This window comes from Peromyscus eremicus, chromosome 1 (genome assembly GCF_949786415.1).
Source record: "Peromyscus eremicus chromosome 1, PerEre_H2_v1, whole genome shotgun sequence".
NCBI lineage: Eukaryota > Metazoa > Chordata > Mammalia > Rodentia > Cricetidae > Peromyscus > Peromyscus eremicus.
This window is the reverse complement of record NC_081416.1, coordinates 101,466,581-101,483,187: the sequence shown is the minus strand read 5'-3', so window position 1 is coordinate 101,483,187 and position 16,607 is coordinate 101,466,581. Positions and strand designations below refer to the sequence as shown.

The following is a 16,607-nucleotide window of genomic DNA, read 5'->3' as shown; positions in this document are numbered from 1 at the left end:
CTCAAATGGTTCCAAATGTCAGGGGAGAAGAGGGATGCCATTTATTGTGTATCCTCAAGCCACAAGCAGACGTACAGCAATTACATCTTATAATAATTAAGGAGGGGGTATGAGCCTCTGGAGAGAAGTAAAACAGCGAGGCAGAACAGGCAGTGTGGAAACAGACGGCTGGGTACCCAGGAGAGGTGGTGCTACCCACCAGTGGGGAGAAGCTCCTGAGTGATGGAAACAGACGGCTGGGTACCCAGGAGAGGTGGTGCTACCCACCAGTGGAGAGAAGCTCCTGAGTGATGCAGTTCACTCTGCGCTTACGATGCAGTTGACTCTTCTGGCGAAGAATCAGGTAGGGCTGTGGCTGCCTCTTTTCCTGCTATCTTAATGTGGCTAACACTTGTGTTAGGTATCACCTGAATTATATGCCTTGAAGGCAGGGATGGAGTATTACATGACCCTCCCCCTCCCCCCGAGAGAGGCTGGCTCAGTTACAGAGACAGGGACACATGAACATTTGCCATCACAGGTACTGTTATTATTTTGCATTAAACCTTGATTCTTTCCCTGTATTTGGGCACTGAGGTCAATATCAAGCTTTGATGGCTATTTTGATATTCTGAGTAGAATTCTTTCAACAGCGGAGCACTTGCCTAGGATGGCTTCTTTGTAAAAAAAAAAAAAAAAAAAGACACCTGAAACCTGTCATTCTGATGGTCACATGGGACAAGGACAAAGGCCAGACATCTGCCAGAGATGCTATCTTCTCATCATCATCATCAGGGCCTGTCTTCATGGCTCCGGAGAGAACGAAGCCAGTACTGTACTTTCATCTCACGTCTTAGCTCATCCTCAGCACACTGGTGAGATGAGCAGGCAAGGATTAACCAGGGGGAAACCAAGTTTCGGGGAGGCCAGACTTTAAACCCACACATTCTACAAGAACATCTGGGCTCAGAAGCCAGAGCTTCTTCCAGGAGACTACCACTGGGAGTCATCACCTTCTCAGGATTTGGTAAGTTATCACCTGCTGCTCCAGGACACAAACTTCAGGATCCCTAAACGTCATGAGCCCAGTTTCCATTTACTCAGGTCATGTGAGTCACTTTAATGCTGAGTAATGACAGTTGGCCCTCGTGGGACATGGTGACAAAAGGCACATTTTGGTAGCATCCTTTGGCTCTGACCAACTCTAGCTGCTGGTCCTGATGCTCATTTGAAGGCCCCCACTCTTCCCAGCTGACTCCCCTCATTACTTGCCTCTCCCCAGAGGGTGCTGCGCTGCCTTAGCCAAGCCGGAGCTTAGCTTACAAGTTGAGATGATGCCTATTCTTTTCTTCAGATGCCTCACTGCAGAAGAAAGTCCAGCACGCAGGCGCAGAGCCGTGTAGGTGCCCGGCAAGCTTCCCAGGCGTCTCGCCCACACCCCAGACGTGGGTGTCAGACATAAAGATACTCACCACCTCACCATGAGTCCATGCTCCATGAAGTTTTTCAGGTTAGGAAGGGTTTGCCTCAAGTCTGGAGTCCCCAGGCCATGCTGGTATCTCAGCTGCAACAGGACGAGAAGAGAATTTTAAGATGTTTTGGCAGATTCTACAAAATGTACGACGGCCACATCAACTGCATCAGAGGGACAGCAGTTAACGGCTCTTCGCATACCATTACCTTCCTTACACCTTAAACTTGAAAACCATGTGGCCAACCACAGGCTCTGATCTAGACTTTTCCATTCCTAGACCTTCGTAAGTTTTCCTAACATCACAGACATACCTCACAGGAGTATTTTATTTAAGTTAGAAAAAGGTTCACTTATTTTTATTTTATGACTGTATTGCCTATATGTATGTATGTGCACTACATGTAGGTCTTGGGCCCACAGAGGCCAGAAGAGAGTTTAGGATCTTTTGGAACTGGAGTTACAGGAGGTTGTGTGTAAACAGCGGTAGAATCTTTTGTCTCAACCACCAGGTCCCAAATAAACACACAAAAGCTTGGATTTACTACAGAATACTTGGCTGACAGTTCAGGCTTATAACTAAGTAGTGCTTACATTTAAATTAACCCATTTCTATTGCTCCACGTATTGCCATGTGGCTGGGCTTTACTGGTCCTCTGTCATCCTGTGTCTTGGGTGTCTTGGGTGTCTCCTGTGTCTCCCCGGACTCCACCCCTCTTCCTCCAAGTCCTTAGTTTGACTGTTCCAGCTAACCTTATCCTGCCTTGCCATAGGCCAAAGAGCTTTATTATCAACCAATGACAGCAACACACATTCACAGCACACAGAAGGACCATCCCACAGCAGTTGTGAGCCACCATGTAGAAAGTGCTAGAAACAGACCCTGGGTCTTCCGCAAGAACAGTAAGTGCTCCGAGGCACAGAACCATCTCTCCATCCCCTTTACTTTTAACTTTGTGTATATGTGGTGGGTCTCTGTGTATGTTTGCATAAGCATGTGTCTGAGAAAGCTAGGAGAGGTTTTTGGGTCCTCTGCAGCTGGAGTTACAGGCTGGTGAACCACCAGATGTAGGTGCTGGGAATCAAACTCTGGCCTCTGCTAGAGCATGTCATACTCAAGCACTGAACCATCTCTCCAGCCCCTCAAAAAATTTAAATCACATGTATTTATGTCAGTTTTGACAGGGGTTATGCTCTAGGTTTCTCCACAACGTTCACCATGTTTTATGTGTGAATGTGAGGGAAGCCTCTTGAGGTTTTATCCCTAGCAGCACAAAAATAAATGAAAGAAAAATAACGCGAATTTAAGAGTTAAGTAAAACTTGGCTACCAAAAAGATTAATTTAATACACAAGCATCAGCACTTGGTCAATTTTTCAGAGTGACACTTAATGAAGAGTTTACTCTCTGGAACTGAGACTATAAAGGAGAATCTCAAAACCCAAGTGAGCTTCTAGAATGTTTTGAATGAACACATACATCATGTAAGGGGGCAGAAGCATACTGTGTTAGAACTAGAAGGTGTCTTGGCTATTACTTAGGCCAATGGTAAACTCCTCAGGGCCATAGGTTCATCTGGGCAGACAAAACTAGTCTGGGCCTGTTTTCCACAAGCCATTCTATTGCATCCACTTTGCTGACTGAGGAGAAAATTGGTAACAGTGCTTGAGAGGCCACAGGAAAATATTCTTTCCCTTTCAAATCTAGCTTGGTGACCTGAATCACCTCCCGAGATTTGCTAGCCTTGAATTATAAGATCTACTCCATATTAAATGACATCATTCCTTATATTAATATAAAAGCATTTTTCCATACATTGATAAAAGCAAAATGGCTGATATCCCAATATGACATTCCTGAATTCATTGTTTCAATAAAAATTGAAATTGTTTACACATGGCATGAAAATTTCACCTGTGATTCATACTGAAAAATATTAAATATTAAAAAAAACCCATGTGGAATAGCAGGAAACTGTGTCTCTGGGCCAGCACACCGTCAACTGTCTGTTCAGGCTTCACAATGGAAGGTGGGTGTTGAGCTGTTTTCAGAGACCACAGTGAACATTTCTCTCTTAAGTCTGATTTCAATCAAAAAAAGAGAAAATAAGCCTCCACTGAGGCCTTAACTGTTTGTTACATTGCACTACTGTGTGAGCTAGCACGGAATCTTAGGATTTGTAGTTCAGGGAGAAAAACTGGACTGTCTTTCCAGCCTCTGGAAATGAAGAAATGGAGGCTCATGAAGGCATGTGGCCTCTCAGCTGCTTAGACTGGAGCCTCCTGATTACACCTCTGTGCTCCCACCACACCAGTCTTCAGGTTTCAGCAAAGGGAACTAAAGGAGAAATGTTAATATTGTGGGGCTGGCCTGTAGCTCAGACGGTTGAGTGCTCTCTTTGCACACACAAAGCCTTGGGTTCGATTCCCGGCACCACATAAACTGGGCATGGAGGCAGAAGCCTGTAATCCCAGCACTTAGGGGGTTGATGCAGGAGGACCAGAAATTGAGGGTCATCTTGGGCTATATACTGAGTTAAAGGTCAGCCTGGGGTACATGAGACCCTGTCTCAAGAAAAAAAAAAAAAGGTTCCTATCATATGTATTTCTATATGAATTCAGAGTTTAGTAATAAAATACAGGTACTACCTAAGCAGTCTAAAGTACCACAGGCTTATAATGAAAGAATAACAATGCCTGCTCTCCAGGAGCGACTGCTTCCAGCTGTCTCTTCCTCAGCTTCATCTTTCTAAACACTATTAACATTTCCTGCCTCCCCCCACCCCAACAGCATCTACCGTGTTCCTGCTGTGGAAGAGGAGAATCCGGCCACCATGCGCAACTTCTTTCGCACAATCTTATCCACTCTTATTAAATTCGGGAATTCACTCTATTCACTCACGTATGCTTTCCTCTCATTGTCTTCAATATATTCAGTGTCTTTTTTTTTTTTTTTTTTTGAAACAAGGTCTCATGTATCCCAGGTTGGCCTGAAACTTGCTTGCTATATAGCCAAGGCTGGCCTTGAACCCTCGAATTTCCTGCTTCCACCTTCCATGTGTCTGATTACACCACTACACCTGATTTCAGCATCTCACTTTTTCTTAAATCGATATTCAATGTTGAACTTATCATGTCTCCATAAGTACTGCTCAGTGCTGAGCCACAGAATGGACTGACTCTTCCTTTCTTGTTGCTTGTTTGAAATCAGTAAGATGCCATTTTTTTTTCTGCTTGCTGAATTTTTAAATGTACCTATCACTACATACTCTCTTCAACTGTGATGAAACCTTAATTTTTCTCCATCTGATTAAACATACCACATCCATTCATTAAACCCGTTTCTCCCTGAAGAGATGAATTTTCTGAAATGCAGTGAGTCAGTTCACTTATTGGAGTTTCATTTTTCCTATGCATAAAGTGGGGATGTTTCTTGCTCAAAGCACACAGTGTGGCCCAGGCAAGTACTCAAGCAAACAGCCTCACAACCATTAATGTGCAGGCACATTCCTTCTGTTTGATCCCCACAGCATCTACCACTAGGCTGGGCTTAAAACTTGCTCAATATTGACTGATTACTTAACTAATTAGAAGGGAATTGGCAAAGGAAGGAATGAGTTACTTCCCATCAAAGGGCAAAATCTTAAGTATAATGCTCAAGCCTTTAAATGCTAATTTTGACTCTGACTGGAGAGGCAGTGATAAAAACACACACGTTAATAGCTTCAAAATAATAACACAGGGAAATGGAAAGGCTGAGTGGGTGGTCACAAACCTGAGTGACAGATCCCACTTGGCTGTGTGGCTATGTGCAAATTTCTTCCTGGGTTGAGTCAGTCAAATATTTTCAAGCCTTTTAAAAATTCATATTCTTTAACAAGTTACCCTGGTAAGGGACTGTCAAAAACAGAAAGGGGAAGAGGGCAAACTGGAAAAGAAAGGCATGGGGAAAGAACTGGGTTCACTGAGTTCCGATGTCGCCTTCAGCCAGTCACTCAGCCGGTACACCTGGTGCCCGGTGGGTGAGCTGTCTCTGGAACCCCACACATTTGGAAAGAACCCTTCTTACCATGTAAGCCCTCCAGCAAGTTATGGAACCAAGAGGACCAAAGGCATTTGCCTTCCGGCCTGCTGTGGAAACTGATGAGTGTAACGGCAATTCTTGTTTGTCAACTTGACTACATCTGGTATTAACTAAAACCCGAGCTGCTGGGTACACCTGGGAGGGGTTTTTCTTGATTGGATCATTTGGGGCAGGAAGATCCACCTTAAATCTGGGCTATACTTCACTCTTGCTGGTAAATTCATTTCTTCTCTGGTATTAGAGCCTACTTCTTTTGGATTCTGACATATACTGAACATCAGCTGAGAAATCCAGCCTCTTGGACCAAACAATTATTGGAGTCTTAGACTTTCTGTTGGGAGGGAGCCATTGCTGGACTAGCTGGACCACAGCCTGTAAGCCACTCTAATAAATTCCATAAATATATTATCTATCTATCTATCTATCTATCTATCTATCTATCTATCTATCTGGAAAGAGAATCTAGAGAACCCTGACCAATACAAAGTCTTACCTACAGAGGATGGAGGTTCCTGAGGCCTGCCTTTTAGAGGATGAGCACTGGAGAGGTAGAGGCAGGAGGACCAGAAATTGAAGGCAGACAGACCACGAGTTCAAGCCAGCAAGAGCTGCACTCTTCTTTTCTCTGTGGGACCTTGCCTCAGCTCCATGAAAGCCTGCCAACACTAACCACCACACTCCCTGCACCTAGCTACTTCTTCTATCTCTTTTCCCACCGGGGAGGGGAAGGCCAAGGGACCCAGGCAGATAAAATATTGCTTTGGGTCTAACTGCCTCAAATTAGGCTCTGAAATAAACACCTTTTGTAACAGCCTCTTCCTGTACCACCATCCAGAGGCTGGGCAGTTCATAAAGGAAATTTTGGTTTCCATTAGCCTGAAGTTCAATTTCCTCTGATTGGTCTAGGACTCCATGAAAGCAATTAAATTTTTCTGCAATTCAATGGTAGGCAATGAGGATAAAAAAGTGCAGCACTAGGGAGGCAGAGGCAGGCAGATCTCTGTGAGTTCGAGGCCAGCCTAGGCTACAGAGTGAGTTCCAAGAAAGGCGACAAAGCTACACAGAGAGACCCTGTCTCGAAACAACAACAACAAAAACCCAAAAATCCAAAAAACAAAAAAGAAAGTGCATGTAGATAATAAATTACATGGGAAGTAGACAAGTGATGCTGTGGTTTCCCTGAATGAATTAAGTACAGCATTGTCTAGGAGCAAAAGAAACTCCCTATCCCCAAAGAGCCTGGAGGAGCTGGCTGTATAGTCACTGGAACAGACAGACAACCAGAGCAAAGAATACCTTCAAACCACAACCCCAACTACAGCCATGCCAAATTCCAGGAGACATTTTCTTCTCACACCTCCTTTTTAGCATAAAAATACAGTACACCATCTTATCCCGAGGCCTATCCTGTGCTGTGAGTTTTACCAAATGAGACAGGTTGACCTCGATGCTGGAGCTCTAAGGGCTTGGCGTGAACTGGTTACACAGGATGGCGAGTGCAGCCACATCGACAGGTACTACCCTCTGCAGCTCCAGGGGTGGGATCGTAACAACAGCGAAAGTGCACTTCTGATAGATGTCCTCCTGAGCAGAGAAGCTGGGTTTCATATCCAAGTACTCAACTTGAGTTTTAATTTTTAAACACAGTTTTTCTAGGTCAAGAAAGACTCTAGGGGTTTAGGAATCATTTTGTCATTTAGGTTTTGGCAGAAGAGAAATTCACTTTAGACAACTTGTGCGCACACACACACACCCCAAAATACACTTATCCACACAAGGCCACTTATTGCGTGGCTTATTACTTCCATATGGAGTTTGAGCTTGAGCTGCATGAGATGTTTGATACAAACCGTCTGTTACTGTGAGGGAATGTGGATTAATATGTGGCTTCAATAAAGGTTACTAAAAGATCAACACTTTCGTGATGGGATTACAATGAATTTGACTACAAAGAGAACTGGTCTGCAGGAACTGAAAAGCAAAAAATTAAAAATGTACATATGCATCAAAGACTTAACTTTAGAGTTCTGGCTTATGTAGTTAAAAATCTCTGCAGGATTGATTCCTAATATTTCAACTCAAGATGAAAAACTAGGATCCCACTGTCTTGAAAAGAGCCAGATTATGAGCTTTAAAAAAGGGCACTACCATGTCCAAACTTGCCTTTCTAGAAGAAACTACAACTCATTCAAAGACATAGAAAGGCAGCTTGGAGAGTTTTTAGCATGAGCAATCACACTGTTTCTTAGAGTGAGTCTTGACAACATACATCTCCAAGGAAAAGCATAATAACTTGATTATGAGCCTCTGGTTGCAAGAACAACCTAAATACTTTCCCAAGCCCATCTATAAACACATGCCAGTCTTTCCCAGGATAGATGGGCTGTAATGTAAACACTGGGCACGGCCAGGCCTGCCACCCTGAGTTCTGAAGCCTCAGCAGCCACTGTACAGCTCTACAAAGCTTCAGACGCTCCCCAAGGCACACACACTATCAACCGCCCTCAGAACATGGATTAATACAAGAGCCGAATGGCACTGAAAACCCCTTCCCACCTGCTTCGCTCACTGAGGAGGAGAGGTCCCGGCAGACCCCGGAGCAGGCTGAGTCCAAGGCCCTGGGTTCTAACTATAGGCTCTCCTTGGTACTGTGTTGCTTCACTACATTTATAAAGCACAGGTTGTATCTAAGTCATGCTTCTCCTTACAAAACCCCTCACATTACAAACATCCTCTGTATCAGAATCTTACAACGAAGCCACTCTACCCATCTAGCTTGGTAAAACAGTGACTTCAATGGGGGTTATGTACAGGAGCATGGGTGAGGGATTACCTACAGATTCATGACAACTCACAGGTGGTTCCATCATCCAAGAAAAGTACCTCCTCCCTAGTGACCATTAATGGCTTATCTGTCCTCAGAGAGGGATGGACCTCAAGTGCCACTAGTGACCTAGATCTGTGCAACCTCATAAGCCCTCTTCCCTTCCCTGAGAAATGTTAGTGGACCCTCTCTTGTCTCCTGTCGGTAAGAGCAGCTCTGATCTTAAGATGGCCACGGCCATGTCATGCTCAGAGGACAGAGTTTCAGAGCACAGCACTGTTACCTGCTTTGACCCCGCAATCAGCCTGAGTCTCCATCACTGACAGCCCCTGTGAGTCAACTCATGAGGATCAGCAATTAACATCGAAGTGGACAAGCAAAACACACTTGTGAAAGCAGCTGTAAGCAGTTTTAATTAATCACCTTCAAAGGAAGGCCATGTGCTAAAGGGTAAACAGAACTGTGTGGAATCCACTGGTGTAGATGCCCATGCTGTCCATCAGGCCCAACCTTTACTCCTGTCTCCAGTGGTAACAGACCGGCCGGCACACCCCGATTTCACTCATGACCTGCTCTACATTAATCTCTGACCCAATCAGATCCAACTCAGCATTACTGCCTCTTGTTAATGCAATCTGAAAGCATTTGGAACTGTATATTAGATCAAAATTGTATTAGAGTATAACAAAGAACATTTTCCAGAATGTTGCAGAACAGTCATACAGAATAATATTACTTATTATTAGTCTATTTATTATTATACATGCAGCTTTTAGCGTTTGCCTCCTCTCATTAATGACTGAGATCCACACAGGCTGTAGCACATGGGAGGAGTTTATGCTTTTAGTTGCTGAGTAGTAAACCACTTTAAGGCTCTACCCACAACGGCTTCTCTACACCAACTGACCGCTATTTAGTTGTCTCTCTGTTTTGCATACTAAGTAAGGTGCTTTAAATACTTGGATACAGTTTTTGGTTGGATTTGTAGTTTTGTTTTCCTTGTAACAGTATCTGGGAGTGGAATTGCTGCTCCAATGGCAGACATATGGTTCATTTTATTCTATAGATACCGAAGTTTTTCAAAGAAGTCAATAATTTCACATTCTCTCTATCAGAGCATGAGTGCTCACTGTCAGTATTTGATATTGTCAGTGGGAAGATTTTTAGCAATTCTGGGGCAGGAGTAGCTCAGTGCAGGGCTGCTTCTCTAGCATGCACAAGGTCCTAGGCTCAGTCTCCAAGTGCCTGTGCAACGGTGCCCCTGCCAACTAGAGCTAGCACTGTTTCTCCTGTGCCATCTTGTCTCTTCTGGCCCACCTGCATTTCCATGAGCTGCTGCTGCTGAACACCTACAATCCCTTCAGTTAGTAATCCTCTGTTTAATACCACTTCGATCCAATCTAGCTACAACAGATCTTGTGGGTCTCAGTAACACTATCCTGCACCTAATGGGGACCCACAGGGAGAAAGAGAGGATGTATGGAAAAACAAAAGTGAAAACACTATCATAAGGTCAGGGATTCCTTCAGAAGCATTCAGACAATTCAGGAGGGAGTGGTGGCCCAGTCTGTGACCCAGCCCCGCTGTGGGATGTCTTTCTGTATGCTGTGAATATGTGGGGCTCCCATTGGATAATAAATAAAGCTGTTTTGGCCTATGGCAAGAAAGCTTACAGCCAGGCGGGAAGTCCAAGCAGAGATACAGAGAGAAGGGCAGAGTCGGGAGAGACACCAGCTGCTGCCCAAGGAGCAACAAGATGCCAGCAGATCAGTAATGCCACGGACACATGGTAAGATACAGATTTATAGAAAGGGGTTAATTTAAGATGAAAGATTTAGCTAGCAAGAAGCTTGAGCCATTGGTCAGTTTGTTATTAATATAAGCTTCTGGCCGAGCCGAGCGGTGGTGGCGCACGCCTTTAATTCCAGCACTTGGGAGGCAGAGCCAGGCGGATCTCTGTGAGTAAGTTCGAGACCAGCCTGGTCTACAGAGCAAGATCTAAGATAGGAACCAAAACTACACAGAGAAACCTTGTCTCAAAAAAACAAAAACCACCACCACCACCACCACCACCACCACCAACAACAACAACAGAAAAAAGCTTTTGAGTGACTATTTTATAAGCAGCTGCGGGACTGCGGGGCTGGGCAGGAACTAGAAATTCCTGTCTACACAATCCTTGAGGAGCTTAGGCAAGGACTGCAAGTTTGACAACAGCCCGAGCACAGCAAGACCTTGCCCCCCAAATCAGGAGACAGAATAGAAAAATGGACTCGGGGCTGGAGATGGCTGAGCTGGTAAAGGGCTTGCCACACAAGCTGAAGGACTTGAGTTTGATCTCAGCACCCATGTAAAAGCGGTGGGATGCATGTGTATTCCCAGAACTGGGGAAGCAGAGGCAGGCAGATTCCTGGGGCTTGCTGGTCGGCCAGCCTAACTGAATTAGTGAGCTTCAGGCCTGTGAGAGACTGTTTCAAAAATTAAAGAGGAGAGTAAAGAAGATACCAGACGTCGATCTCTGGCATCTCATGCATGCACATATACAAATTAATTTAAAAAATCTGTTACTGTAAATTTGGACATATAGCAACAGAGGCCCGCCCATTCAGCACTTTCTACACAATATATTAGCCACAAATACCACATCTGATCATTAACAGCAATTACTCAGTTCAACAATTATTGAACAATCTGTGTGTGCTGATGGTGATGAAGGCAAAATATGTGCATATATGCATATGAACACACACATATGTAGTAGGGTAATTTGGAAATGATTTGAGACTTAGAGACAGGTTTAAACTGTAGAGTTTGAATTTGCACCTCAAGTTTGTGAACGCTGCATTTGATTCTTAACCACCTAAAAGTGATGATGAGCTTCCAGACATCCCGATTCATTTCCGACCTGTGGCATGAGGCCTGAGGGTTCATCTGTAGAGTTCCCTCAGTCTGCAGGACAACCACACAAGACAGGTGGCGTGAAGTCAGATCTAGGTGCAAGAAAGTTTATAAAGCTAAGGGCATCATCACCTGCCATTTCCCCAGGAGCGAATATGGGAAGCTGGCATTTGAATTCAACTGAGAGTTGGACCACAGCACATAGTTTTAGTATTTACACTCTGATGAGCAAAGATTGTCTTCACTTGTTCCTTATTTAATAGCACTTACAAAGAGACCACCAGTTCTCTAAGAAATACATTCCTTCTCTTGATTTCCAACAGTTACATTTCTACTCAGCTGAACATATTTAGTCTTCCAACATTTTATATTATTAAATTAATTCCTATAGCATCCTTATTGTTCTTTACATTTTCAAACTTCCTCCAGTTTTTTTTTTTTTTTTTGAGACTCTGGTAATCAAGTGCTTTAAAGGGAATAAGGTTCTCTGGAGTGCACTTTTCTTTCATTAATACATTTTTTTTTCTCTAAAAAGGTTAATTTTGTTACAATATGGCTACTTTATGCCTTCCGAGTTGTTTTTTGGAAGGTCACTGACTTCACACGTGCCCACTGTTTAGTCTCTGGTTAATCATAAATAAACAGAGCTTCAAAAACACCCCAAACCAGCAAAGAGCATGGTCAATGCTCTCCTGATTTGTTTTGGAATAATATGAGTCACTGTTTGATCTAACAACTCATTAAGCAAAAAACAACTCATTGGACATATATTTGTATTAGCCAACTTCCTTTCACTCCAATGGAATTCCTGAGGCAATTAACATATAAAGAGAAAAGAGCTGTTTTGGCCCCTGGTTTTGGAGGTTCTGGTCTGTGATCAAGTGGCCTCTGGTGAGGTAATGTCGTCATGGCGGAAGTGTGGCATAAACTTGTCATCTCATCAGCCAGGAAGAGGAAGACATCAGTGTCCCATAATGTCTTTCAAGAACTTGTGCTCAGTGATGTCCTACAAGGCTCCGGTCTCCTTAAAGGCTCCCCCACCACCAGAGGGCAGCACTCAGGACCAGTGGGGCATACACCCAGGGGAGCACACTGTATGCCAGGTCTGAAGGGGGCTCACAAAATGACCGTCATAACTACTCCCTGGAAAGAGATTACCCATTAAAGGGGTGATGATTTAAGTAAATCTATAAAGGAAGTAGAACTCCCTTCTTCATTTGAGTTTGAAGTGGAGATAGCAGGCATTATTTTACAATGGCCCTATCTCCTCTGTTCTCCAGCGTTACTCTATGTTTACAGCAAACGGAGCTTTCACTGGTCTAATCGAATCACAAACCTTCAGAAGCATTTTTCCCTGGGGGGGGCAGCAAAAGAGAAAGTCAAGGAAATTGCAGATGAGAGCAGGGCCTGATGGGGGCATTTCTGGCCAGAAGATGAGGGGTCAGGAGAGAAAAGGTGGCCCCCAGCCGACAGCCAGCAAGAAAATGGTAACCTTAGACCTATAGCTGAAGGAAGATGAACTCTGCCAACAATTTAAACAAGTCACAAGTGGATAATTCCCAAGAGCATTCCGGTAAGACCAGGCCGGCCCAACACCTTGATTTTGGCACTAAGAGACCCTGAGCAGACAAGCCAGCTGAACCAGACTTCTGACCCACATACTGTGAGATAATACAGGCAGGTGAGATCCCAGCTGTCCTTTACCTGTCATGAGGCCAGGCCTGAGCAGCTGCTGACAGATGTTCAGATACAGGATGGCCAGGTGAGAACATCTGTGCGACTCTACCCAGCACTTCCAACACACATCTCTCTCCCCTGCCATGTACCAGGAACCATGCGGACAGCCCCAGGGAAGCACACTGGGTTGTGGCCAAACTCTAGTGGCTAACTGAAGTGCCCGGGGAGGGGGGCAGGGGTGGCGGGGAGGGGGGCGGCAGGGAGGCTGGAGAAGCACTAGAGAATATCCTACTTCACCTGATTTGGGGAGTAGATTTTATTCTTCATTGATTGTGGCTTTCTAAAATCTCTTGATAGTTTCATTAGGGTAAGAACTAAATGAGATGTTCCAAAGTTCAGAGGATACAGATTGGGTGACTCAAAACACATGACCAGGGCAGCTCTACCACAGCGACAGCACAGCACAGAATACGGTTCCCGTACTGGGAGGCACAACACGAACTCCTTGAAAAATTTTGAGCATAATAGTCACAGTTCAAATATCACAAGACTGGGAGGTAGAAGCAGGAGGACCAGAACTCAATGTCATCTTTGGCTACAGAGTGAATTTGAGGTCAGCTTGAGTTACAAGACTACTTCAAAAAAACCAAGAAAAAAAAATCAATGTAAATAAGACAGAAATACTCACTATAACCAGTCCATACTAAGTAGGACTGATTTATCAGGTAAGAGAAAAAGTTAAGAGAAATAAAAACTAGAATACAGGCAAAGTAATAATTTCTTTACAGATACATAAATATAAATCTAAAAATCCAAACAAATCAAGTAAAAACTCATCAAAAACTGTAAAGCAGCTCAGCACACCACTACCCCCCCCAACACCCACCACCACCACCATACAACAAACCAAACCAAGGATGAGTTAAAATATGATACAGCATCACTTTAAATAGTAAAAAAGATAAACTATCTAGAAATGAACAATCAAAACTTTGAGCTTTATATTAAGGGAACTTTACTAATCCATTGAAGGATGCTGGAGACCACAGGAAATGAATACTCATACTCATACTAGCTAGGACGACTTATTAATAAAAACACTTCGACGACATTTTCTAGGCTCTGCTTTAAGTATTTTATAACACAGACCCATTCTACCATCATGAAACTCTAACAAAGAAGGTCTAGTTTATCTTCACATAACAAATGAAGAAACTGTGATTAATAGTTTATTTCTACAGTTCTTAAAGAAACCCATAAATACAGGGCTAGGAAGATGGCTCAGTGGGTAAGGGCAAAGGCTGAGGACCTGAACCTAAGGACGGAAGGAGAAAACCAACTTCTGCAAGTTGTCTTCTGACACAGACACAGACACAGACACACACGCCCGCACACGGGAGGGGGGTGGGGCGAGGTAAAACTACAAATGTACTTATTGCTAGCTGTCCTGTGCCCCATGCAGGGTGGCTAATGCATTTTGGGGGAACCGAGTTGTCAAGCACAGGAGTGAAACACGTTTTCCCTCCTCTCCGTTGTGATGAGATCCTTACGGGGAAAGTTTTTGTGAGGCACAGGCCTGAGCTAGTACCTGACCAACAGCAAAGCTGAACTGTGAGCCAATCACAGGAGAGTCAGTGGCCTTGGAATCCAAGGCTGGGAGGCAGGAAGTGCCATGGCGCATGTGAGCTATGTGTCTAGGCTACTGGGCAAGAAACTATTTTTGCTTAATTTCATACAAAAAATCAGGACTGCAATTTTTTTCTTAATAAACAAAGTTTATGTTATATGCTCATCACCTAAGCAGGCATAGACAACTCCAGTTAACCTGACAGGGGCTGTGAAGAAATCAGCACAGATTTGCTTTGGATGTGTTAAAATCTCACTGAAATGGGTTGGCAGGTGAGAGCTTAATTTTCTTTTTAAATATCACTCACTGGTACTATTAATTTTTGGAAAAACTATGATACAAAGCTGCTAATTGAATCTATTAGTGGTTCCAAGGACTATGCCAAGTTATTAAATTAATAAGGTGATCTTCTACCTTCAAATTACCACTTTGACACTAATTTCCTAGCTAACTCCCCAAATTTCTGACTCAACAATAATATAATTAAAATCCAGTTCAGTTGGTGACATGTGGCTCTAATCCCGGCACTCAAAAGGCTGAGGCAGGGCTGTCAGGTTGAGACAGGCCTGAGCTACACAGTGACACCTTTTTCTAAAAAAAAAAAAAAAAAAAAAAAAATCCACTTCACATGAAACGGCCCAGGCGTTTTAAAAATCCACAGAGCACTGGAACTGGAATTCTAGGTTTGCTCTGCCCTGCTGGTTACTGCCTGTGCCATCCTGCACAACGCTTTCTCCTCTGCCCCAGCCTCCGCTTCCTCTCCCACAGAACACACACAGCAATGCCTGCTCCCTACAGTCACAGCAGGGCTTGAGATACTGCAGGCAAAACCCATAACATAGTCTGTGAGTGGCAAGCGCCTCACACACGGTAATTCTCTTCCCTTCCCTCAATAGCTAGCCCTGTGAACATGACTGCGAACATGACAAAACTAACCATTAATACTATATGTTCCTGCCTTACTCACTATCAAGTTTTCTTTCTAACTTTTACTCGAGACTCTATGCTCCTATTTGGGGGTCTTAATCGGAAAAGGAATGTTTAAAAAGCCAAGACTTGCCGATGGGTCGACTGAAGGGAGGGCATTGGAAAATGGACAGAAAAACAAGAGGGATGGCGGAGGCAGGACCGTTAGGAGAGAGCACACACTGCAGGCCTTGAAACAGATTTAACTACTCAGGACCTGTGTTTACCAGGAATCTATCCATTTATCGAGTATCAGATTGGGACTACCCCTTCAACCAGCTTTGCCAGTGACACTGTCTGGGCTTCCTGGTCTACCTCGTGTCTTGTGGAGGTTCAGAGTATTCATCCAGGCAGCAGATATTGGACACCTTTTTGTCATAGGCCACAGGCTCTGTTACAAAGATACACAGGGAAAGGCAGCTTCTGCTTTGAAAGTAATCCTAATATAAAGGAAACGTTACTTAAAAGTCAGAAACAAGGAATATTAAAAATATCACAATGGAGGACAGTCCTCGCGCACAGAGAAGTGACCCCTAACTGACTCTCAGGGGATGGGGAGGTTCGGGAAGGACCAACAGCCGGCCGGGCTAAGCACTACAATGTGGAGTTGGTAGGAGAGAGAAGGAAGCCGCGCTCCAGATGACGGCTTGCCTGCCTCAGTGATGCCCGGAAGGAAGAGAGAAGCCGGGAAGCCCAGGGGCTGGTGTGGAGGAGAGAGAACGGGAGCAGAGGCACCCAGCCTGCTGGAGGAACAGCAGACCTCAAAATTCCGAGGGTCCCAAAGAAGGAGCTGGCGTGTCAGATGGCAGTGTGGGTGTGCAGAGTAGACAAGTGAAACAGCCTCAAAGAAGGACGATGAATTTTATACAAGGAAGGAAAAGAAATGGGGTAGAGACATGGCCCCAAATTCCCATACCCCCTCTGCCTCCATCACTTTCTTGCTATTGCGGACTTCTAGGAAACAATTCTCCAGAGGAAGTAGGCTGCAGGTTTCCATTCAAAGAGAAAAAGGGGACAGTTCTATGGCTTCCCCCGGCACAAGAGTTGGGAGTGTTTGAGACCCTGGCCTGCCCTGCCTGGAG

The 16,607-nt window shown here is 44.3% G+C and overlaps 1 protein-coding gene across 1 annotated transcript in view; it reads right to left on the bottom strand.

The window, feature by feature from the left end:
* The window catches only part of Uvrag (UV radiation resistance associated), a 274,915-nt gene that overhangs the window by 20,997 nt on the left and 237,311 nt on the right, over positions 1 to 16,607 (bottom strand). The window contains exon 14 of the mRNA XM_059270780.1: positions 1,452 to 1,543. Coding sequence (XP_059126763.1) covers positions 1,452 to 1,543 — 92 coding nt within the window. The remainder of the gene's footprint in view (positions 1 to 1,451; positions 1,544 to 16,607) is intronic.